General features: G+C 40.2%; 1 protein-coding gene and 1 long non-coding RNA gene across 2 annotated transcripts; both read right to left on the bottom strand.

Moving 5' to 3' along the window:
• Positions 1–5,959: 5,959 nt before the first annotated feature.
• On the bottom strand, positions 5,960–6,903 carry LOC124290414. The gene is made up of 2 exons (XR_006901922.1): positions 6,516–6,903; positions 5,960–6,403 (listed from the first exon to the last, which is right to left on the bottom strand). It is a non-coding gene; the product is annotated as an uncharacterized LOC124290414 (long non-coding RNA).
• Positions 6,904–17,049: 10,146 nt separating this feature from the next.
• Positions 17,050–18,523, bottom strand: LOC124290418. Its single transcript, XM_046727119.1, has 2 exons — positions 18,101–18,523; positions 17,050–17,994 (listed from the first exon to the last, which is right to left on the bottom strand). Exons 1-2 carry the CDS (start codon positions 18,468–18,470, stop codon positions 17,957–17,959), a joined length of 408 nt encoding a protein of 135 aa, XP_046583075.1. The 5' UTR covers positions 18,471–18,523; the 3' UTR covers positions 17,050–17,956.
• Positions 18,524–23,911: the final 5,388 nt, after the last annotated feature.

Raw genomic sequence — 23,911 nt, 5'->3', positions numbered from 1 at the left:
CTTCGAAAGACTGCCCTTCAGTTTTTGGTGGAAACTTTCAATATAATTGGTAGTTTTATTGCCAAAATTGGGCAGTGTTTGGTGGATGTAAAAGGCCCATCTGCTTCGACATTGATCCCAATTGTCTTCAAAATATTGGAAAAAGCCTGAAGTACACAAACTATGCATCTTCAGCTTCTCCTGTAATTTATCATAAGTTTCCAGTGAGTTCACATGAGTGATTTCCTGCAGGGTTTTTCTAATTTCGATCTTATGCTGTTCGTCTATCTCCTCTTGAAAATACAGTGTGTGGTGAATGTTTTTGTGGGAGGGAATCATTTGGTTTAAAACTGTAAATGAATATTTCAGCAAGTAATACAAATATAAACATATGGCCTTCTTTTCTATTCCCTAGTGATCCACAACACATATTATGATATATTTAACATTTAATATGTATACGCTAATACTGTTAGACCCAAATAAGATAATTAAATGACTCAGTGTTTCCATTGTTCAATTGTTCTTTCAATGAGCCACAAAATCTTTATCAAATGCACAGGCAGATTAATACATCAATAGCAATGGCTGGTAACAGTTAATACATCAATAGGCAATGGCTGGTAACAGTTAATAACTGTTCATCAATAATATTTGAATAAACTATAGACATATGAATTGATCTACTTAACAGAGTAATGTCTGCTAGGACCTTTTATTCCTGCCACTAGACCAATTAACTGATTATTTATCCCTGGGAATTGATCCTGTGCCTCCATCCGCTTGACCCATCGTACCATTAAACATGTAAAAACAAATAAAATAATAAGATAATTCATAATTCAGCATATTCAAGATATAGCATTGTAAGGTAACAAACACATTGCTGAATCTTACCTCTTTTCCACCCCCCACCCCCCAAAAAATAAAAATAAATAGAAATGCTTATGCCCCTCCTGAATTGGTGCAAAAAAACCCCAAGAAATACACATTGTACTTGAAAACTGAATGGCCATGTCTGTTGGGGAATTTTGCAATGAATGCTCCAGTGGATGAATTGTTTGGTTTGATGAACGCCAAAGTGTCAACCAGCGCATCCAGTTCCACAAGTTTGGATGGCATTGGAATTGTTTTCACAGGAATCAAATGCTTTGCAAATATTTTACCCTCCTGATGACGTTGAACAGGAGCTACAGCTGTACAATATTTTTGTTTTTTAGATGTACAAAGTAGGTGATTGATCCAATTTTCTTGAAACAGTTCTCTTCATACATTACAATGCTACATTGTCTTTTTTGCCTTCCTTAGTAGCATTTTGCATAGAACCTTTTCCCGCCTCTTACCACTCTGTCTACCTTTCTGATATCTTCAAGGTTTTCTACTTGAACATGTTGAGGTCTTCGATGATGTACGCCTCTATATCGCCTGGCTTGAACTCCTTGGAGGCACCAGCACATGAACAATTGTCAGCCTTGATGGAAACTTTCCAGGAAGTGTTATGTCCTGGGAGTATACCCTTTTGTCGTATACAAGACTGGCTTGTCTGCAGCGCATGACTTGCTGGAGCACTGATCCTGTGCCATGAACAGCTTGCAGTAGCATAGCATTGGCGTCTTTTAATGGGAAGCATCTGCATGACCATTTTGGGCCCCACATACGAACATACAGCACCAAGTGAGCTCCCGGCATTGTGGACATTAAGACCACAGGTATCCTGTCCTTACAACTCTATGAAGGTCAGCTCTGTTCAAGTCCTGTTGACTAATGGAATCTCCAAGAAGAATATATATATACCTTCTGACAAGCAAGCAAGGTTAAGCAGATATGGTTCTTTCAGAAATCCATTTGAACATGCAATTCAGTGGCCTTTAGGTTGCTAAAGTGTTTTTCCAGATTTCTTGGAAGTCTCTCAATAGCTACAGGGGGTTTATTGTCTGCAGCCTTTGGGAGATTTCCTTATATCTTTTCCCCCAAAATATGCCAGATGGAGCAAGCCACTTATTAAGCAGGGTTTTAACAATGACTAACAGAATGCTGTGCATGTAATCTGGAACAATACCTTGCACTTAGTCAAAAGCAAAGGGCATTCAAACCAGATGTATCTCTAAATCCTTTGTTCTGATGTCTGTCAGTTGCACTATCCATGCAATTCCAAACACCTTCTACAGTTCTCTGTGGGTGGCGACCATCTTCTTCACGATAAGGAAAGCATCTGGATGTCCCTTCGCCCTGTTTGACTTGCACTCCAGGTTCCTCACAACTTATGCAGGCATTGCATCCATTGAACAGAGTCATGTCAAGAAGTGCTGCCTTGGCCGGAAGATTGCTATTCCACATGTAATTGCCAGTTTGACATTTACAGCTCCCTTTTCACATGGTAGATCAATGCCTTCATGGTACAAAGAATTCATTTCCTGGGTAAAGCATTGCATATACTGTCTATAAGGTGGCTTTCCTTTCTCCTGCCAGATTGCCACGAATAGCATGTTGTCTCTGGCAAACCTCAACTCAGGACTCAGTTCATTTATTGCCAAGAATATTGGCTCAGTTTTAGAAGAAGAATACAAGTTTACAGCATCTGTATTTAAAACAACAGTGAGATTCTGACTATGATTATTTGCCATAAACCCCTCATCATTGTACGTCTGTTGGTAGCATGACCCATCAGATATATCACTGATGACATCTGGATTCCAACAGGAAGTGGTAGCCTTGTATCTCTGGATGTCATTCCATATTCCTACAACAGATACAAACTGTTTTGTAACCATTGTAACTGTTGCAGACACAACACAACAGCATTGACCTAAAACATTATCAGGGCTGGGAATTAACTTTCATCTTACTTAGCCCACCAGACTAGTTAAACTTTCCTAGCATAGATTATCCTAGCATAGATTAACCCCTAAAAAAAATAGAGACAGCTTGATGCCTCTGTGATAATTCAAACTGTGTTTCAGTAAGGTAATTTTCAGTAAGGTAAAGTGTGGTATGAGGTAAGCAGCCAGAGTTACCGCTCTTGGCTGTAGTGGGGCCCTGTAGGGGTGGTCTCACAAGACAAAACCAAGTCTTTTGTTTTGTAAAATATTTCATTGAAATATTGTAGTAGGCAATTAAAATGGACATTTTAATGCTTATATGTACCCCAAGGAGGACTTCTTCTGAAAAAGAATTAGTATTTTTCACGTGATACACTGAAGAGATAAAGAACAGTCTGCTTCGCATGCCACATAGCACAGTAGGCACTCAAATCCACAGAACAGTGGGCTGTGAGATTATAGACTGATAACTTATGTCTGTAAAAGAAACTTGAGATATTCGCCCTTGTGTAACTTACAATATTCAGTAAGTCAAAACACTCAATAGCCAAGCCATTCTCTCTGTCAATGTTTCTTTGAAGTCGAGTTGCGTCTTTCGAGTCCCTATGCTGAATATAATCTGGTTCCATAGCCTCTGTGACAAGATTATGACTGGGCTATTCTATATTCCTCACACTTGTCACATCGATCCTCTTTTGGTTTCACAAAATCCATGTTGAATTCTCATTTGAAAATTGGCCTGAATATATGAAGTTTTACAGGTTCATCGTCTGTTTTTTCGCAATTCTCAAGATGATGGTGATAAATCTTGTTCAGCATCAACTTATTAACTGTTCATCAATAACATTTGAATAAACTATAGACATATGAATTGATCTACTTAACAGAGTAATGCCTGCTAGGACCTCTTATTCATGCCACTTGCTGTGACACTGGACAAAGGCTTTGGCTGTCCTGCTATTTGGCAATTCTTCATTTTCCATAAACCTTCCCAACACTTGGTGGATCCATCTTTCATATTGTAAATGAAATTTGTCCTCTCTTGCTGTACACCCTCCAGCTTGATGTTACAAATGTTCATTCGAACTTCTTACAAGCTGAGATACTGCTTGTCACATCTCCTCTGCCGTGCATTGTCCTCAAATAGGAAGCAACTCCAACTCCACAATGATCCCCATTTTCTTACAAAGGTCACCAGATGAACACCAATGATTTGAACATTTAAACCATGGCTGCCTTCTCCATGATCTTCCTTTGCAAATCTCTGAGATGGAAGAAATTCATTGATGGCCAAAAATATTAGCCAGAGCTTCACCTTGGATGAGTTGTGGAGGGGAACTCCATCAGTATTAAAAACTGTGCCTATATTGTGTGGATTTGCAAGGAACATGCCTTCAACACAAAGTGCTCTTTAGCTATGAACTAGATCAGCAGAATGACCTCACTTTACTCTTTCAGTTCCATCCCATACACCTTTCTTTTGTTAAGATAACCATTTCTATGTTATAGAATGATACAGTTCTTTTATTAAGAACAATCATACTTACATAGTCCAAGAACAATCCATAGGGAATCACACACAATATATTCACAAGTTTATGATAATCACATACTTACGACAAATCCAAGAAAGAGTCCAAGAAAAATTCAAAGAATCACAATGTATATAGTCACATCTCAGAGCTCTTTGCTTGGGCTTGCAGAGTGTTATTGTAAGTGTCTGCCTGTCTCCTTAATGTGAGCTGCTCCATGAACCTCCTATCTTCCGCAAGAGAAGAACTGACATGGCTTCCCTGCCAGCCCGGATAAACTCGCCGAGAGCTGGCCTGAATAGTGGTATTTCCGACATCGTCAGCCAAGCTGGAGTTGCGTTGTGGAGTCGCCAGGTCATCTGCTCCACTTCCATCCTGAGGACGGTCATAAAGCGAGCTCCCAAGATGGCTCCGCTGGCATCTTCATCTCAGACTGGGCCTGGCTGGCAACGAGTGATTGCTTCATCTCAGGCTGGGCCTGGCTGGCAACGAGTGATTGCTTCATCTCAGACTGGGCCTGGCTGGCAACGAGTGATTGCTTCATCTCAGGCTGGGCCTGGCTGGCAACGAGTGATCGCTTCATCTCAGACTGGGCCGGGCTGGCAACGAGTGATTGCTTCATCTCAGGCTGGGCCTGGCTGGCAACGAGTGATCGCTTCATCTCAGACTGGGCCTGGCTGGCAACGAGTGATCGCTTCGAGTGTTCCGGGACCGCTGCCGCTCCTTCTTTGTCTTGAACACCAGGTTTCCAGGGTCGACGAAAGGGCCTCTACCTGAAAGGCCTTCTTCGTAGGCATGCATGGGCTGGAGGGTCGAAGCTGCCTTCACCTTCAGCTTTTCTAGCGTCTCCTTAGCCTACAAAAAGCAAAGAATTATTAACCATTTGGGTCCAACAAACAAACAAAGAATCATTAACCATTTGGTTCCAAACTTTTCCATTTATTAAGCAGCTTACTGAAACACTGTTATAAAATTCGACAAAACTGGCAATCACTGAATAATATTTATACATATATAAGAATTTAAACTCTTACCTTAATATCACTCATGACATTTTGATGATTGTGTTCATCTTTCACCATGGTGACGATGTCATTCGTTGTTGATGCAGTGAATTTGCTGTCTTTTACAGTACATATCCAAGATATCCAGTCTCGTTTTCTCTTGTTGACTCTGTACATGAACCCACCAACAACCAAGTAACGACTGCCGCAAGTTGAAGGGATGAATCTCTGATCTAGCTGTGCATTTGCCATTATGAAATCGAATGTGAATCCATTGGCCATTCCATAGATATTTATTCCAAGGATATGAAAAGTGTTCAATATTGGCACTCTGCTAAGTGTTATTGTAAACTTTTCAATCAATTGGAAGTGACATGTGGGAGATAATTCATGAAGAGTTCATGAACACTTCATAAAGAGTTCATGAAGACTTCCTGAAGAGTTCACGAAGACTTCCTGAAGAGTTCGCGAAGACTTCCTGAAGAGTTCGCGAAGACTTCCTGAAGAGTTCGCGAAGACTTCCTGAAGAGTTCATGAAGACTTCCTGTCTTCCTTTGGACAGTGTTAAAGTGTCTATGTACATGTCATGACCAAATGAAGAATATAAGGATTTTTTTTTTCACCATTGCATAAAGCATAATGCCACCCTTGTTCATAAGGAACCAAAACATTTTCATTCAGAAGATGCTGTAGTCTGAAGGCCCAGTTTACTTTACCACTTTCGAAGTCGTTTAACATCATACTATAACACTTTTTTTACATATTTGTCATCAGGTAACCAAATTAATTAACAGTGAGTAAGTCCTCAATTAATAGAACATACCAAGGATAAAATATTTACTCCAATGAAATAATTACACCAGCAGTCAATGAAAAACTTACGAGGTAGAGAGAGAAGTTATGCCTTACTCAGAAATACTTTAGTTACAGATATTTGTTTTCGCCCTTGAAGCCCTGAGATGTTTTTGTACATTTTGGAATTTTTCTACAAATGTTTTTCTGTCAAGGGCTGGTGACAGGTGCTGGGAAACAACCTGCTCAATACTGTTGACAAGTTTTGGATTGAGTGCTGGTCTTGCTACTTCCTTTGTGAAAACAGACCGCTTCCCAGAAAGTGAGCAGTCACAGAGTTCCTCCTTTGAGAAGACACTCTAAGTCAAAGTTTTTTAATTCTTCCAGACACATCAGTCTTTGGAACATTCTGTAAACTGGCCAAGAGAGTCTTCAAGTCAGGAGAATCTCCATGACTGTTCACTCGATCATCTGGTGCCAGTGATGTTGATGGCAGTGGATCACTTGGAGGCAATATTCTTGGTGTTGGCGACAGCGACGGTAGATGTGGCCTTGGTAATGATAGGAGTGGTGATGTCAAAGGTGATGGCACGAGCTTAGCAACGGTATCACAAGAGTTCAATCTCTCAGCAACCTTCACACTGGAAACTTTCGAGCACACGTTTGAAACGGCAGACAACTCACGATGCAGATCTTCAATGTCAATGTCTGTTGGTTTCAAGGAAATCTCGGATGCTGTAGTATCACACATACTCTCGTGTGTTCTTTCTTCCTCTTCTTGACCTCCTATTTCCATTGGATGTACTGCAGTGATTTCGCCCTGATCATCCATGCATATATATATCCAACAACTCATGGCAATTGTTATTCTCAATCATAATCTAAGCAGGAACATCTTGAATATCTTGGGCAATGTGTCGCTCCAAAAATTCTGTTTGATTTAAAAACAGGTTCTTCTGGCGATATTCTGTCAAAAATCTCAATGCTGTTGCTGGCATTCGAGAGAGTTCACTTGTCACTAATTTCTTTCCATCTGGAGTGACCTCAATCTTGATAGTATTGACATTGCAGGATTTAATCTCATTGAGTATTTGGACCTTTGTTTTCACTGTCACACTATGCCAGAACTGTTTCTGGAGCTCCATCAAAGTAAGTGGTTGACCTTCTCTTGACTGTTGAAGAAGTTTCATAAACTGACCATCGAAGCAAGTTATTGGAATATGAAGGCTGTTGGCATGACAAAAAGTCAGAAAGTCTTCAAGAATATCTCCAACAATGTGTACTAGAAAGCTGTAACCACGAAGAAAGTACCCTACAGGTACACCATGAATCTGGTCTTCAGACCATAGTCTGTCAAGATCCCCAGCAACAAATGTTACCACTTCAGCTGCTTTTTGTCTGGTGGCTTGATACTGTTTTCTCGTAAGGGAAAGTGCATCCTCAGATACATCAATTATACAGGTCTTGAGGTTATGGAAAGAGGAATGTATCAAAGATCTCCTGTCAATGTCTCTGTCAAGTTGTCATCACAGGAATGTAGAAACTTGAACTCGCAAAGGACCTGAGCATTCCGATGTATACCTTCCTTTATTTTTGCCTTCAAATTCTTACTTTTGATGTCAAACGTGAAGGACATTTCTTCACATGTTTCCCAAAAGTTGAGGAAAGAATGTTCAGCGCTAAATTTCACACTGCATCGTCCCTTTTGACAAGAAAAACTCTTGTACTTTGCGGTGTCCATGAAACAAAATGACAAGTATCAACATTCAAAGCCACCATTTCTGCTTGGATCTGCAGATAGTACCTGTCAGGGACTTGTTGGTGTAGTCCAGCACTGAAGGGACACTTTATTACTATTGCTGCCACGTGACTAGAATATCCTGGTTTGTAGAGTAACCCATCTGGTGAAATGATGAGATCTAGAGAAGCAGTCTCATAATGGATACCTCCTGTTTCCTTAACAATACAGTCAGGAAAGGAACATGGTACAACTTTGGAGCAATATGTTGCAAGAGCACATACCTCATGCTTCTTTCCATGATTCATGGCTGCTATTGTGGTGTCACTGAAGGTTTTCTTTGCCTTGCCCCTTTTTTCATGGAAGTATAATTTCTGAGCACTTAGTCCATCACACCCAACTGCATCCCAGAGGCGTCTCCCTGTGGCAGATGCCTTTTCTCGAGCGTTAAACCAGGCTTCTGTCCCTTGCTTTGGTTCAATAGCATTGTGTTCCAAGGGAATGAACTTGCAGCTAGAAATCAACAGGTGAATTGTCTGAGGCCAGGTATTCTGATGCAGAATGGCACATGTTTCACCCAGGGTTTCCCTGCACCGATTGTTCCTCTTCCTGATGTCATCTAGTTCGAGCAAAAGGGCTGTAAGCATGTTTATAGCATAAGCATATTTTGACTGGACAAAATTATCACCTCCTCTTTGTTTAAGCTTTTCCACAGAATACCGCTTTTTCTCTATTAATTGCTCCAGACTGTTTTTATTTTCAGCGAGAAGGGTGATGACAGCTGTCATACTCTTTGAAATATGGTCACAATCGCCAAGATTTGCCGCTTTAGTTATCACAGATTCCATTAAATCCCTGATCTTCTGGTGGTCTGTGTCATAATCCCTGATCTTCTGGTGGTCTGTGTCATGCTGCTGGTGCCTTTTGTCCACAGTGAGCCCATCAGTTTCCTTACCAACAAGGTCAATGTCCCCCTTCTGGTCCTTCAGACCTGGTGCAAGCTTTTCTCCATCAAACAAAAGGCAAATGCTTGTCTGTGAGTGCTTCATTTCAAATCTGTTCACAACTTCTTCACAAATGCCTGAAGGAATTTTTCTTGGCCAGTTTCCATTCCAGGTCATGATGTTTCAAAACATCTTCAGATGGAATTGAAAGAATCAGATTTGCATCTGAACCTGACAAATATCCTGGCTCAGCCTGACCAGAGAGCAATGACCTAATCAATTTCCATCCTGTTAAGGCACGAATAGCTGCACCGCCAAATTTTTCCGTAAAAACTTTCCAAAATGTTTGAGAAAATCTAATGGAAGTAAAGGAATCAGATCCAAAGGCCTTGATAGTGTCCCAAAATAACTCAAATGTTATTCCATGGAGAGCCATTTTTTCATTAGCAATAATTCTTGTTAGTTCAAAAATAACATTTGGCTTGCTTTCATTTGACAGTTTTGATGATGCTAATTTGTACAAGTCCAGGAATTCTGTATCATCTTGACTTATAACACCACAGTCAGTACTCTTTGCTTTACCACATATGTGGCCGTGTGAGTGTTGGACAGGATACTATCCCCTGGAAGCTTTCCACACCCTGTACATAATGTGTCAAAATGGTGGCTGTTATCACACTCAATAGATTGATTGAAACTAGTGTCCCAGTTTTCACAGTCATCACAAAGCTCCTGTGTCTTACTGCAAATGTGGTTCAATGGTGATGAAAGGCTGTTCAGCAAGTGGCCAGAGAAATCTCTTTTTGATGGTGTGCTATTGAATATGGGTTTGCATATTTTCTTCTTGGAAGGAGGTCCTGTGTCAACCAGTTCACCCATCTGAAAGCGAAGAATATTCTTATGAGAAAATGCAAAAAACTACTTAAAAGTTCACATTGATAATGACTACAAAATATAGACTACAAAGTATAGACTCTTAAAAGTTGTTTGGTTTGGAACTTAATAACATTTTATTAATATGGCAAAAAGGGGGGTGCAACATCTATCATGCATGCTAGAGGGTATTTAACATTGTTCACTATTTACATGTACAAAAATTAAGTAGACACATGAATATTGCGTACTACCGGTGGAGTGAGCGCAGTAAGACAGGCCAAGTAACCTGCCCATTACTGGCCCATCCACTAACCCCATAATAAGCAAGCCAGGGGCGATGCCTCCATTACTTATTGTACTAGGACTACTACTACAGCTAGTAGACACCAGCACTGATACAAGCTAAAAAACATACTAAAGCTGGAGTGATCGCAGTAAGCCAGGCCAATCTTGACTGCCCATTACTGGCCCCTCCACTAATATGAGAATAAGTAAACCAGGGTGATGCCCCCCTTTACTTATTGTTAAAAGACTGAAGATTTACACTGCACTACTGATACTACTAACACTAGTAATGCTGGAGTGAGTACAGTAAGTCAAGTAGATCTGGGCTGCCCATTACTGGCCCATCCATTGACAGAATGGTAGGTACTTATGGGTGAAGCCCTCTATTGCATGCAGCCAGTAGAGTAGACAGGTAAGTGTTACCCCTACTGTTGCATTGCCAGATAGCACATAGTAAAAACATGACAGGTATACCGATATGAATATAACAAGTATATACATTATACCACGTAAGTACAAAAAACGGTTTTGGGTGGCAAGCTAATATGATTTAGCTTCCCAAAAAGGAGGCTTGCTAAAAAATTTGAGGTTGAGCCCAGAAACACTTTGGGGAGCAGAGCCGAGTGCCGCCCAAAAATAGGTTAATAATGACACATATCGAGTTGAGCAGCTTTTAGTGTAGCCAAAGAGGTATGAATATACCATGTGTACGCCATAGATGACCATCGCCCCAACGTTTAGATGAGATGGCCTGATGAAGTAGCTTGCACTGACAATTAGCCCTTCCGTTCCGAATGATGTGCACGGTAGCCAGGTTATCACAGTTGAACATAACATGCTTCCTATGCCACATATGACCCCACACAATTACACACACCATGATGGGATAGAGCTCCAGTAATGCTAAGGAACGATTGGAGTTCAGCAAGTCTGGTAGCCAAGAGGAGCTGAATCACTGACCCTGGTAGTAACCTCCAAACCCCTTGGTGCTTGACACGTCTGTGAACTGTGTTCATATCTGCTGTCAACGATATCTCCCGTTCGAAAAAGAGAGACACCCCATTCCATTGGGACAGGGAAAACAACCACATATACAGGTCAGTCCTAGTGTCCTGATTGATGTGCACAAAATGGGAGAGCTGCTTGACTAAAGTTGAGAACAGTATCAAACGAGACACAAAGGATCGGCCCGGGAGCACCACTCTCAAAGCAAGCTGCATGTGTCCAAGTAACGGTAGTAATTGCCTGTTCATAGATGATTTGCGCTCTAGAAAATACCTGATTTCTTGACAAATATGGTCCACTTTGTTTGGGGGGAGCCACACTTGCATCTGACACGAGTCTAAGATGATGCCAAGATATTCTAGACAATGAGTGGGGCCCAAAGTTTTCTTCTGAGACAGCAGCACCCCTTACATGTCGAACACTTTAAACATTGTAGTCATTGTGTTGCTACCATCACAGTGCCGCCCATCAACCACCTGGAAGTCGTCCAGTAAGTGCAGGATGTGCTGCACGCCAAATACGTTCTCTGCGATCCATAAGATTGCTGCGGACAGATAGTCCATAAGTGGACACCATTTCCGCAATTCTTGCTTGATAAGCCTGTAGCTCTGCTCGTCTGTCAGGGTCTGTCTTGCAAAGTACAGACATGTATCGTCCAAAAGCAACATGAAATTCATTAATTGTCAGTGATTTCAGCAGCTTGGCTGACTGTGGGCCCTTGATACGGTTTTCATTACCATCCACATCTGCTACTGCCTGAAAATCGTTATCTTGGTGATGGTCGTTTAACAATAGCGCAACATTAACATAACCCCCTTCCTGAATCTGTTGCCAAATGGCATCCGAGACACTGACTACTTGCGGAATATCGTGAAATGCAATGCCGGATTGTTTTTCAAGTTCACTCTCGCTTAGGTGCTTGGAGCACTGATTTCTAACACAAATGTTGTTAGATAATTTAGTTTAAAGTTTCTGAGAACAGATACCGGTGTTTTAGTGTCCAACAAACTGCCTTGCGTGATCGAAGTCTGCTCTCGTATATCATAACATTAGGTGTTCATTTTTCGAACGGGGAAAATTTCTTCTTTTTTTTTTGTCTTAATCTTGAAAAAATGAGCCTGGCAGATCCGTAAAACAAGCAATAAAATTGGTCTAGCTTAATACCTGTGTACAATGTTTCTCCAAGTTTCACACATCAAATCTTCTCAGAAAGAGAAATTATAGAACCTGCTCACTTGATCAGTTTTTGTTTAGATTGGAAATGCGTCATTATTAAGTCTGTATCATGAGTGCATTTCTTTTGTCACTAAACTGGAATCAAAACAGCAAAACTTTCATAGCATTTTGTGAAGCTAGGTTCAGGGTGTGAGCAAAGCAACGCATGTGATGTTGAGGCAGCATCTCCATGTCAGCCACCATGTTGGATGGATTATTGGTAACCACTGTAGAAGTCTTTTCATGGATGTTTCAATCACTGAAACATTTGAGTAATGCATTAGCCACATTCTCAGCAGTATGAGATTCACTCATAATTTCTGTCCCAAGCACACAGCTGAGCATTTTTCAAACAGGTGAAATAAAGTGGCAGGTAACACAGGGTACGTATTCGTCTTTTTTCAGTACCTGCACCAAGTGCAGTTGAGTGTTTATACCAGACTGCACCAAAGAGACTCAGACTGCACCCTCAGTGGTCACGTTAATGTGTTCCATTTTATGAGTTTGTATAATTAAAAATAACTATTAAATACACTTGTTTTGTTTTTTTATTCATGTGAAAGAAAGCTGAACAACTTAGCATGAAAAGGAGAAAATGTTTTGATGCACTAATATCATAGTCTATTAAGTGCATCATGGTATCACTGTTAGTCTTGAAACTCTTAGTATGGTAAGTCACATTATTGCTACATACTAGCATTAGTAGATTTACTCATCCAAGTCATCATCACTATCATCACTTGACCATGCTGCAGAGTCACTGTCAGTAGGTAGGGGTTTTCTCTTCCCATACGGCTGTCTTGGGAACCTTTTACTTAACCAAAGACTTACTGGTCCATCAGCATTAAAGTCTTTCAGAGCTGGACCATTTAGCTTGAGTGACATCAAGTCTGTCAGACTGTCTGACGTATAGTTTAGATCTCCAGTCTGTTTTAACACGCTTCATAAGTGAGAATCCCCTGTCACAGATGGCACTATTGACTGGGAGGGAAATGATGATCCTCACAAGTGCCATAAGATCACCATATTCTGGCAACTGGGCCATCTTTTGCCATGCAGCAAGGAACGATAATGTTGCCTCAACACTTTTCATCTTCAGAATTTTCTTTTTAGCACCAGTCCACTGTAGAAGAACATTTTCCAAAGAAAATCCCTTTCTTGTCAGGGGGGCTTGAAAATGTGTGAATATTTCTGTTACTTCACTGTCACCATATGTCCTGAGAACATCTGGGTCACTTGGCCATTCATCTGGATTCAATACAGATGATCCTGCTGAGACAGCATCTTTAATGTCAAAACGCTTGGCAAGGTTTGCCTGCATATTTGCCACAACTTTCTCACCATCAGAAACAGCATTAGCAATTTCTGTTTCAGGTTTTTCCTTAATCTTCGATCGGCTTGGTGCCCTTTCAGGTATGCTGAGGGAGTGCCCATTGAATTGGTACAGCTTCTTGGTATCACTGGGTACCTCTGTCACATGAATACCCTGCATCATGGTATCTTTCAGGTGATCCCCAGACATCTTCTCCATTTCCACACGTTGTTTCAATGGCTTCATGGACAGTGTGTAGGCCTGACTTGTCTGACTGAAAGACTTTACTTAGTTTTGAGAGCATGTTTAGGAATACCAAGTAAAAGTTCAAAAACATAATGAATTTGATAGACTGTATCACTTTCAAAATGGCTCTTGCTTTTTCCTGATTGCCTCATTTTCCAAGTGTGTCACGATTGCATCATACGATTGGTGAACAGCTTTGATAGCCCTTGCATGATGTGGCACCCATCGACAACCAGAAACACGAACTGGACGCAACAGACTACAGTTCAAAGCCTCCGCAGCAGCCTTCAGCCCCTCCCATCTATTGGCTGAATATTTGTAGAAACTGTACACATTGTACAGAACTTCATCTATCACTGACATGTAGGAGATTGACTTTGCTGAATCCTTTACTGCAAGTTCTAATCTATGAGAGCAACAGTGTATTGCAACTAGATGTGGTACAAAAGTTTTTATACGTGTTGTGACTCCACTTTTGCAACCCATCATTGTCGAAGCACCATCAAAGCACACCCCCACTAAGCTGTATCTCCATTCATCACAGTCAAACTCCAACTTGTCATGCATCATTTCCACAATTGCATCTTAGATATGACTGGCATCAGCCTTTGTAACTTTAGACAAACACACAAATACTGACTTCGGCAAACCATCATGAACATATCTGATGAACATTATTTCCTGCTCAGTTGTACTACAGTCTGTACTGCCGTCGCACAACACCGAAAAAAACTCTGCTTTTTTCAGTTCAGAAACAATTTCACTCATTGTCCATTCATTAATAAACTTGATGAACTCCCTGGCCTGTTTATCTGATGCATAGTTCATGCCCACACTGTCAACTCCTGCAATTGACAACAATTCCAATACCTTTGGAAAGTCACTTTTTGTTTTTTCATTTAATGCTAACCAATATGCAGTTGTGAATAAAACCTTCAACATATCAGTTTGATGTTCATGCATTTTCGAAATTGATTGTTCAAGTGGCAACTTCGCTCTAGTAGATGAGGTTTTAGCACAAAGTTCAGCAAGTTCACTGCATTCAGATCGTTTGTGAATTTCACTCTTTTCATGAATTTTTATTTCTTGTAATCTATAAGATTTTGTTCCTGCACGAAACGCATTCGATTTCCCACTTTTGTCGAATTTCCGACACACTGAGCAGAACATTACATTCTCATCATGTTTTAACCAGTCCCGCCCTGTTTTCCATTCATTTCGAAACGAATAAGTTTTAGATTTCTTTACTTTGGTTCTGTGTCAAGTTTTTCGGAACTCGTACGTTTCTCGGCAATCTCGCTACTTGTGCTTGGTTTCGGTTTCACTTCTATGTCATTAAGTCCACCTGAAGCAGGTTTCGCACTTCTATCACTTGCTTGATCAACATCACTTTCTTTTCTGTCTGAAAGTGTCTTTTTAGCTTAAGAAATTGAAGATTTTTTATTGCCCCGTCGGTCCAGACATTTTCGCTTTTGAACACACGTGTGACACACAGGCGATCGATGCATGGGATTCACCCCTTATACTACTATAGGAACAAGGTAATTCACCCGCCATATTGGATACCTCGATAAACCTGTTGTGAAAGCCTAGTGATAGGAAAGGCGCTTACCTTGCTTCGTGAGCGTAGATGATGGGGAGATCAAGCGTTCTGTAAGTATACTGCAATATGCGTCCGTTCGGTTCAGTGTCTCGTCTTGATATCCTAATTGTCACCTGTCAGATTTGGCGGGTAAGTTGATCACGTGCCTCGATCACACCCGGAAACATACGAGCAGCATCAGATGGCCAATCCAATGTTACCCGATGTACGAGTGTGGAAGCACTGATCACTACAAACATATAGTTGTACAACGAAAACGAATACTTACGTGACTGAATATATCCATGTTTATCCATGTCAAGCGAGAAATCAGCGTGAATAGAGGTTTATCGAGGTATCCAATATGGCGGGTGAATTACCTTGTTCCTATAGTAGTATAAGGGGTGAATCCCATGCATCGATTGCCTGTGGTGTGACAGCTGACATGAGGCCGGAAGACTTCCTTACTAAGCGATAACGTTTTTTTCCGAAGTTAAAAACGAGTGCACACGAGTCCTCACGGAAATATCCGAGGACAATGAAGTTACGACCTTTGAATCTTTTCATTGGCTGTTAGCAACAATGACGTAGGAAAAACTCGAGAAAGCGTTTGTGATTGGTTCATTGTCAAAATGAATATGCAAATGAAGCCCGTATTTAGGTCAAGTCTATTTTTGTCAATGCGGAAGTAAACCACTGTTTACGTATCGCTAACGTTTCAAACGTTTTAGTAATCGATTTTTTACATTATTCTTCGAATGTAATACGATTTTTTTCAAGCTGTACCTGGTGCAGTCTGGTAAGAGATATAGGCTGCACAAGGCAATTTTCACCTGCACTGGTGCAGAATTTATATAGCGATTTCGAACCCTGTAACAGTAACATAGGACTCGGTGTTTCTCAAAGTCCAACTATCTGATGTCACTCTCACTGACTGGGCTGCCTTTAAATCTTGTTCCAGTTGTGCTTGGACCTCGCAGTACATTTCTGGGATAGCTTGATCAGAAAGTAGGGACGAGAAGGAAGTTTGTATCTCAGCTCTAACATATGCACCATGTGTTTGAAACCTTCGTTTTCAAAGACTGAGAAAGGTCGTAAGTCTTTCACTATAAACTCTGGCATCAACCTTGTTATTGACTATGATCGCCTACTAGTGAAACTGAACTGTTCATCAAGGTTATGTTTGGACTGTAGTGCCTTTGGCAAGACCAGATTTATTCCAGGTGTCACTTACTGACATGCCTGACTCAACTTTAACAAGAATTTCGGGATTATGTCGCTGCATATCGGTCATCGGACATTCGGCAGTGCCGACAATTAACTTTGCTCTTGTCAGGAGCTGAAACTCCCGCTTTATCATTGAAACCATAATTTCGGCAAATTGCTGCCCTATACTGGTGGGTCCAAAAGCTTTGCTATTTCGTTTTTTTGTCTGCACTTGCACTGGCCATTTTGTGCACACTGCTCAATGCACATGCGTATTTGTGTGGTGCATTGTGGGTTACTAAAGTCATTGTTTTAAACATTATTAATCACCACGAATTTGGCCTTTTGTTTCCAAACAATATGTCATTCTATATTTTAGATATTTTTAGATTGAAGTTTGTAGCAGTGCATTCATAATGTATCCTATTTTTCACATTACACATCCTTCAAATCGATATATCGTATCTATCGTGGGCCTTCTATCCTGGTATATGGTTTTCGCTAATCTTGATGCCATCAATGCTCTTATCAACTCTACACAGGGATTGTTGTATGTTTTAGTGGTGCAACTCATACTTTTGAAGCCAATAAGAATGTTCCTCATCCTGAGGGCGAAAGAATTCGGATGCTTGTCCGCAATATCAAAGGAATGGCCTGAATTACAGAAGTGCGAGTCTCTGTTGACAGGTCCAATAAAACACTCTCTAGTTCAATTAGGACGAAGGCTAAACTTGATACAGTTATATTTAAGAAGTTACTGTTTATATTTTTCAAACCACTGTAAGGTACATGTATATCATTCAGTTTATCATTTACTTTGGCAGTGAATATATGCTCACTTATAGATAATAAGCGAGGAAAAGTCTTCATAATATGACTTACTAAACAATATATAACGTAAAACACATAAGGTTTATTTATTTATTCATTCCACTTCTTTCCCCTATTTCAATTTACAAAAGTTTGTTACAATACATAATCATTATGTTACAGCATATCAACAAAACACTTCTGAATTTACACTGATAGGATATGTCCTTCAAAGTCTTGAGATAGCATGTCTTGCATCATCCCCTCTGGATCATAGTAACACAAACAGTCAATAAGTTCCTTGCAACAGACATGACAATGGACTTGTCCACTATGACAACTCACGTGACGTAACATATTATTGTGACGACATATGCCACGCTCTTTTTGAAGGAGAGTAAGTTTCTCTTCTTCATATGGATGTTCCACTATTGAATGATCAGTAACACCTCTGGATAAATCACCGGTAACATTCATCTCCATGACTTGATGTTGTTTCTCTTGTTGTTCAATGTCTTTAGTGAGTTGAGTGTATTCCAACCACCAGTCATCCAAGGTAGGTTCTGTTAGAGGAGTTACAGGGTCTGCCATGAGCGAGGTTGATGGTTGTACTACTGACTCAGTATGTGGATTATCTTCCGACATTGTGCTATGAAATAACATAAAAAACAAATGAAAGACATGTGAATCGTAAAATTTTCATCATAGAAAAATATCATACAATAAAAAGAAATGAGTAGATTTAATACACTTACCTTGTTTGCAAAGAGACTGCAGCAGCTTGAAGGGATTTCTTCTGTTTGATCTTCTGCTTCTGTGTAGTTTTTTCTCCTTCTTTGTATTTGAAACTTTGGTCTTCTTTGCAGCTGGAGGTTCCACATTCTCTGTAGCTGAAGGTATCTCCTCCACTTCTCTAGACTTCTTTACCTTAGGAAGAGTCTTCTTATGAGATTTTTGCTTTCTGTTCCCTGAATTCCTGCTGGTAGATGTGGTTGCGATTTTTGTGTGATCAAAAGCCAAAGTCAGGAGAGCAGGAGATACTGATGGAAGTTTCTCTTCTAAGGTCTTCATCTGTCTTGACATCTCTGTGTAAGTGGTCTTGTAGAAGTCGCTTGTCCGTATCATAGTTTCATGCAAATGTACCTGAGTACTAAGAATATCCTTCACTTCTTGAAACACGTTGGTGAGTAACTGGTCTGTTGAAAAGACCATGTTGTTAATGTCCAGACACTTCTGTGCCATGATGATTGCACGCAGGGGCGATCTTCCAAACACTTGTGTGTGTGTGATAATGACAACATGCAAGATTTAAAACGTCTTATAGTGGAAGTTGCAACATGGGATTGTATGGTACATCTACCGTCGGATTGGTTCTTGAGTAGTGCAGATGTTGTCTGATTGGATAAAAATTGAATAGTATATCGTCTTTCTGATTGGGTAACAAACCACTTTCGTGGAATGTTATTGTTTGAACATGAATCATGAATCAAGAACGCTCAGGATTGTAAACAACTACAATTTCAAATTTAACCATTTTTCTGACAGATATATTCAACAAGTACCATATTTTAACGACTTTTGGTATGACGCGGTCGGGTATCAAACCCGCGACCTTCCGCTCTCCAGGCGGACGCTCTAACCACTACACCACGGAGGCAGTCTGCACAGTAAGGAGGGACATGATGATTCCATCCACTGCAAGGCTGCATCTAAAAATCGGGGAAACTGAAGTCTGCCTGCAGCTTGGTCATCTGTCCAAGATATCCCCAGCTTACATCAATACCATAGTGACCATGTTCACCTCCCCCCTTCACAGTGGCCTTCTCCCATATAGCGCCAGGAATGTTGGATCTGTCCAGAAGCTGAAGGTCAGTAAATTCCTCCTGTAGGGTAGCCATTTCTGGTGGGGTGCTGAATGGCAGCAGGTGGCTGTACCTTTTCTAGAAGAAAAGAACGTCTTCGAATGTAGCTTCTTCCCTCCAGAACACATCAACTAACCGGGCATGCCTTAATGTTAAGTCATGATCATCTTGCCAGGGCAGCTTCTTCACGGCTTCACAAGCTGCCTTTGTGTAGAATGACCTGACACCCTTGAAGAAGGTCTTCTGCTGGTGAGGCGAAATGTCTCTTGTGCCATCCTCCAGTTGATTTTCCAGAAACATTCTCTCTAATAATGCTTATCTTGACAAACGTCCAGAGCAGTTTCTTGAGAAATGATGTTATCTGTGGAGGTAAGGGTCTTCTCTTTGGAGAAATCTGTTGAAGGCTGTAAAGACTGGAAGAACTGACTGATAAAAGAGGAGAGAAGCCTCAGTCATTGGATCCTCAAATACTCCCCGAAGTCTTTTGAACCTAGGTTGGCACTCGTTCTCTGACTTGAACAGGGTTCATACACTTGTAAGTACCCTAAATTCCATGACTTTTCCATGGTTTTTCAAGGCTATTTTCTGAGCTTTCCATGACAGGGCAAGGACCCAATACTTAAACACAAAAACACAAAATTAAAGACCACCAAACTTGGAAAGAAAACAAACACCTTTACTAAATCATGTCTTTGGACATATTTAACATGACTTTTTCCATTACATATTAGAACTGACACTGCAAACTGCCAACCATGTGTAAAGTCTGTTTTGGAGTTCCTGCACTTTACACACATATTTAAGTTTCAGGTGGAGTATCTTCCGAACTTCTCGAGGTTACATTCATTATATCGATGATTTTCAATGTCTTTTCTGTGTTTTACAGACTTCAAATGACTTGTAAGGGCAGCCTCGCCCATATTCGAAATGCCGACATCTTTTACGCAAAGGCAACATTCTGCATTGAACTTACTTCGTGGGCTCCTTCTTATCCATGAATATTTTGACAGCCATGTGGCACTAAATGTATGACCAGGCATAGTAACTAAGCAAATCGCCGTTAACTTTTTCTCATAAACTGTCAAAACAATTGCTCTCGTTTTCCTTCCAGTCAAACAGAATTCGCGAAAAGATGGAATGATTTGTCAAACGAAATAATACATTAATATTATCTATCCGTCACTTGTGATGTAATAGTATGAGTAGTCGCCACCTCCGACCCATTAGGGCACTGAGTCACATTTACCTACAAGGACCAGGCCGTGGTTGAATGTCAGATCTAGACAAAACAACAATACGTGGAGGTGACAAATCTTCCAAAGTAATAGGGCTAGACGAATGGGGTCGGAACAGTTGACGCACATTCTTGCTAAGATAAGAGTCCGATGCCTCGTCCAGAAAATCTTCTTTAGGAGACTTGGATTTTGAACGTATTGCAGATTTTACTCGGCGATCTAATGTAGAACGTTTCGGCTCCGATGGACCTTCCGATGGATTCCTCCGATCTCTATCTGCCTTGTGCCTGCTAGCTACCCGACGATACTCTGAGAATGCATCGTCGTCCAGGTTAGCACATAAACTACAACGTTTAGACCAATCGCATCGTCCAAGGCAATCCACACAAGAGTTATGAGGGTCCGCTGCCGAAAAGTTACTAATGCATCTTTCACAATGTTTACGTTTCTTTGAAGCGTGACGATTTGATTTTCCCATAGTAGAAACACAAACAAAAACTCTCTTAACCACAACACACGTCCACACAGCGTGGCGACAAGAAAGAGAATGACAAGTAGAGGTGGTCATGTGATCGTTTAGGCGAGCCGCACGCTTTGGTGGATGATTGACACGTGTTGATGTCGGGGTGAGGGCAGAGGTCAGGGCGGGTCAGAGGCCAGTTAGATTTGACTCTACTTAGCTGACAGCACGTTTCCACACATGGTCATAGAAGAGAGAGATGGTGCATACCGTGAGATAGGATAAGTATATAAATATACAATTTATTATAAAATTTTCAATATTATCTATTTACTCAAGGAATTCATAGCTCAATTGAATATCATGTTGCTTGATAGTTTTTTATCGTAAAAACAAAATACAGGTGCAAAACTGTTCAATTTATCACCTTTCACCATCATAAAAACAATCCCAAACCGTTAAAATTAGCCAGCCACATTTTTTTTACACCAGAAACTCGGTTACTTCACACAGTGCTACCACGCACACTGTTATATTAAACAATGATGTTCAGAGCTGAACAGAATTGCTGGTCGATAGGTTCTTCACAAGATCTCGTCCTATTTCATTTTAATTTAAAAATGAGCGTGAAAAATACTAATTCATAATTTGAAATTTCACATGAACTAAATTTCCATAACTTTTCCATGACTTTTTAAATATATGCCCATTTTCCATAACTTTTGAAGGCCTGGAAATGTAATACTAATTTCCCAAAACTTTTCCAGGTTTCCATGACCCATGCAAGCCCTGCTTGAAGTAACTTTTTGTCCATTCATATAAATCCAGATTCCTGTCAACAGCTTGCTCAAGACTGAGCCCTCGAGTGCTAACATGTCTGACATCTTTGTAGTCAGTGTCACAAAAGTGACAAAACTCAGCCAAGATAGATTTTCTTTTTGTTCCCTTCTCGAACCAATAGAATACATCAACACAAAAATCTTTGACGTCAGACCCAACTTCCTGTTGAAAGGAATCTGATGCCCTACAAGCCAAGTTGTGGACCAAGTGGCTAGGACATCCAACACAGTAGCAGGATGAAACCTCTTGTGTAACTCGGGATTTGATGCTATTCCTCTTCCCAAGGTTAACACTGGTGTTGTCGACACCAAAGGCAACACAGTTAACCCAAGGAATGTCATACAAATCAATCTTTTCCTTCTTTGTATACTTATCAGGGCAGTATATATCACGTAACAGTAACACGTTAAATTTGCAATTAAAAATCACTAGACAAGATTATTTATCTTTTCAGTTCTAATTTGTTTTTGCTAGGCAAAATATTCGTATTATATGCAGGGATTATGATTACCGTGTGTATTTGTCTCGTATACAGCGCCGGAAATAGCAATCAGCTGTCCACATGTTTCCCGGTGATTTAGTTAAAACATACCCAATGATATATCGAAATAAATTCTGATGCCGGGATTGGAAAAATATAGTGTATGAAATTATTCTCTTACCAAGAGAAATATACTCATGGAAACAAATAAGGGAACACATGAAAGTACAAGTGTTCCTTTATTTATTTCCAGATTTTCACCCACAGTGCGATACATACCTTGCGAAGAAACCTGGAAAAGAATAAAGGAACACTTGTACTTTCATGTGTTCCCTTATTTGTTTCTAAGAGTATATATTCTAGCATTGTGTAGTCCTAAGTGACATAAGCATCTACAGAATCAAACTGTTCTTGGTTTCTCTTATTGAAATGTTGCCATGTCTCATTTGTCTCACCAATACAGTAGGCTTCCAATTTGTCCAAGATTTTATCCACTTTCTGCTTTCATGCTCATTATCAAACTATAAACCATCCAGTATGTCAAGAGTTTCAAAACCAACGCGATGTAATGAGCTCTGCTGTCATACTAGTGTTAGATGAATTTAGATCAATTGCTAGTGCAAGCGAGAAAGCAAACAACCAATCAAATTCTTTGTATCATTAACTAGCTGGTATTTTAACACTATCGCCGTTGCATGTGGCGCTTCTCATTGGCTATTTAGATTCAGAAACCGATGCACAGCAATTTGTCTCAAGTGATATTTGATTATTGTAATAATGCATGAAAACATGTGAAACATCATAATTAAAGTCGGATTAAACGTAAGAGCTTAATTTTATCATTAAAAAACGTAATGATTATGCCAAAATCGTAGTGGTTGGCATCTCTGGATAGCATGAACAATATCAACAAAAACATTGTATCTCATAATGGGCAACTCGAGCGTCTCTTCTTCACAAATTATCACATGAAAGCTGAGACTATGTTTGGTAGCCTGATTATCTGGAAAGCTTCAACTTCAGCCACCCTACAATGCCATTTGTGAACCATTAGCTGCATTATTCAATTCTCCCTCTTCAAACAGCTCATCTAAATTTCAAATCTTGAGGTTTGGTAAATGTGCTTCCACCCAATGAATAAGAATAATAGTCACTTTTGCACCTGTGTCCCACAATGCAGATATCTCTATCTTATCTTGTCAATAACACAGTTTACCAAACACCTTTTACCAAACATTTTCTGAATTGCCCTCTGCTGTGGAGAAAGACAGTTCATATATACTTGACCGGTATATACTCTGTTGGCAGGATAAGTAATGTCAGAAGTTCAATCTCTCCTGCTATTGGGGCGTCTGTGACGTAGAAGCCTCGGTCGCTATTGGTCCCTCTGTAGCTACACTGTTTCACACTAGGAAGAGATAACAGCAGTTAACCCATTAGAATTATCTGAACTTTCTTCTTCTCATCAACATCAAGTATGCTGACACTAGGTGAAAGGCTGCAAAATAACAGGAACTTAGTCATTACATTGACAGCATGTATATCTTTGACATGGACAATATATAGCCATTTTATGGACGCTTCAGTAAATATACTTTGAATGAGAGAAAAGCTACTGAAAGTTACTGAATAAACTAACAAACCTTATTTCAGTTATATATTCTTGTTACATACACCTTTGTTGTGTG

Source organism: Haliotis rubra, unplaced genomic scaffold (genome assembly GCF_003918875.1).
Source record: "Haliotis rubra isolate DU_JTF1 unplaced genomic scaffold, ASM391887v1 Scf464, whole genome shotgun sequence".
NCBI lineage: Eukaryota > Metazoa > Mollusca > Gastropoda > Lepetellida > Haliotidae > Haliotis > Haliotis rubra.
The sequence above is the reverse complement of the archived record's forward strand: the minus strand, read 5'-3'. Positions and strand labels throughout refer to the sequence as shown.

Excerpts from the sequence above, each read along its gene's own strand:
- LOC124290418 (XM_046727119.1), bottom strand. The coding sequence starts at position 18,470 with ATGATACGGACAAGCGACTTCTACAAGACCACTTACACAGAGATGTCA. Across the intron at positions 17,995-18,100 it reads GCAGTCTCTTTGCAAACAAG|CACAATGTCGGAAGATAATC; the intron begins GTAAGTGTATTA and ends GTTATTTCATAG.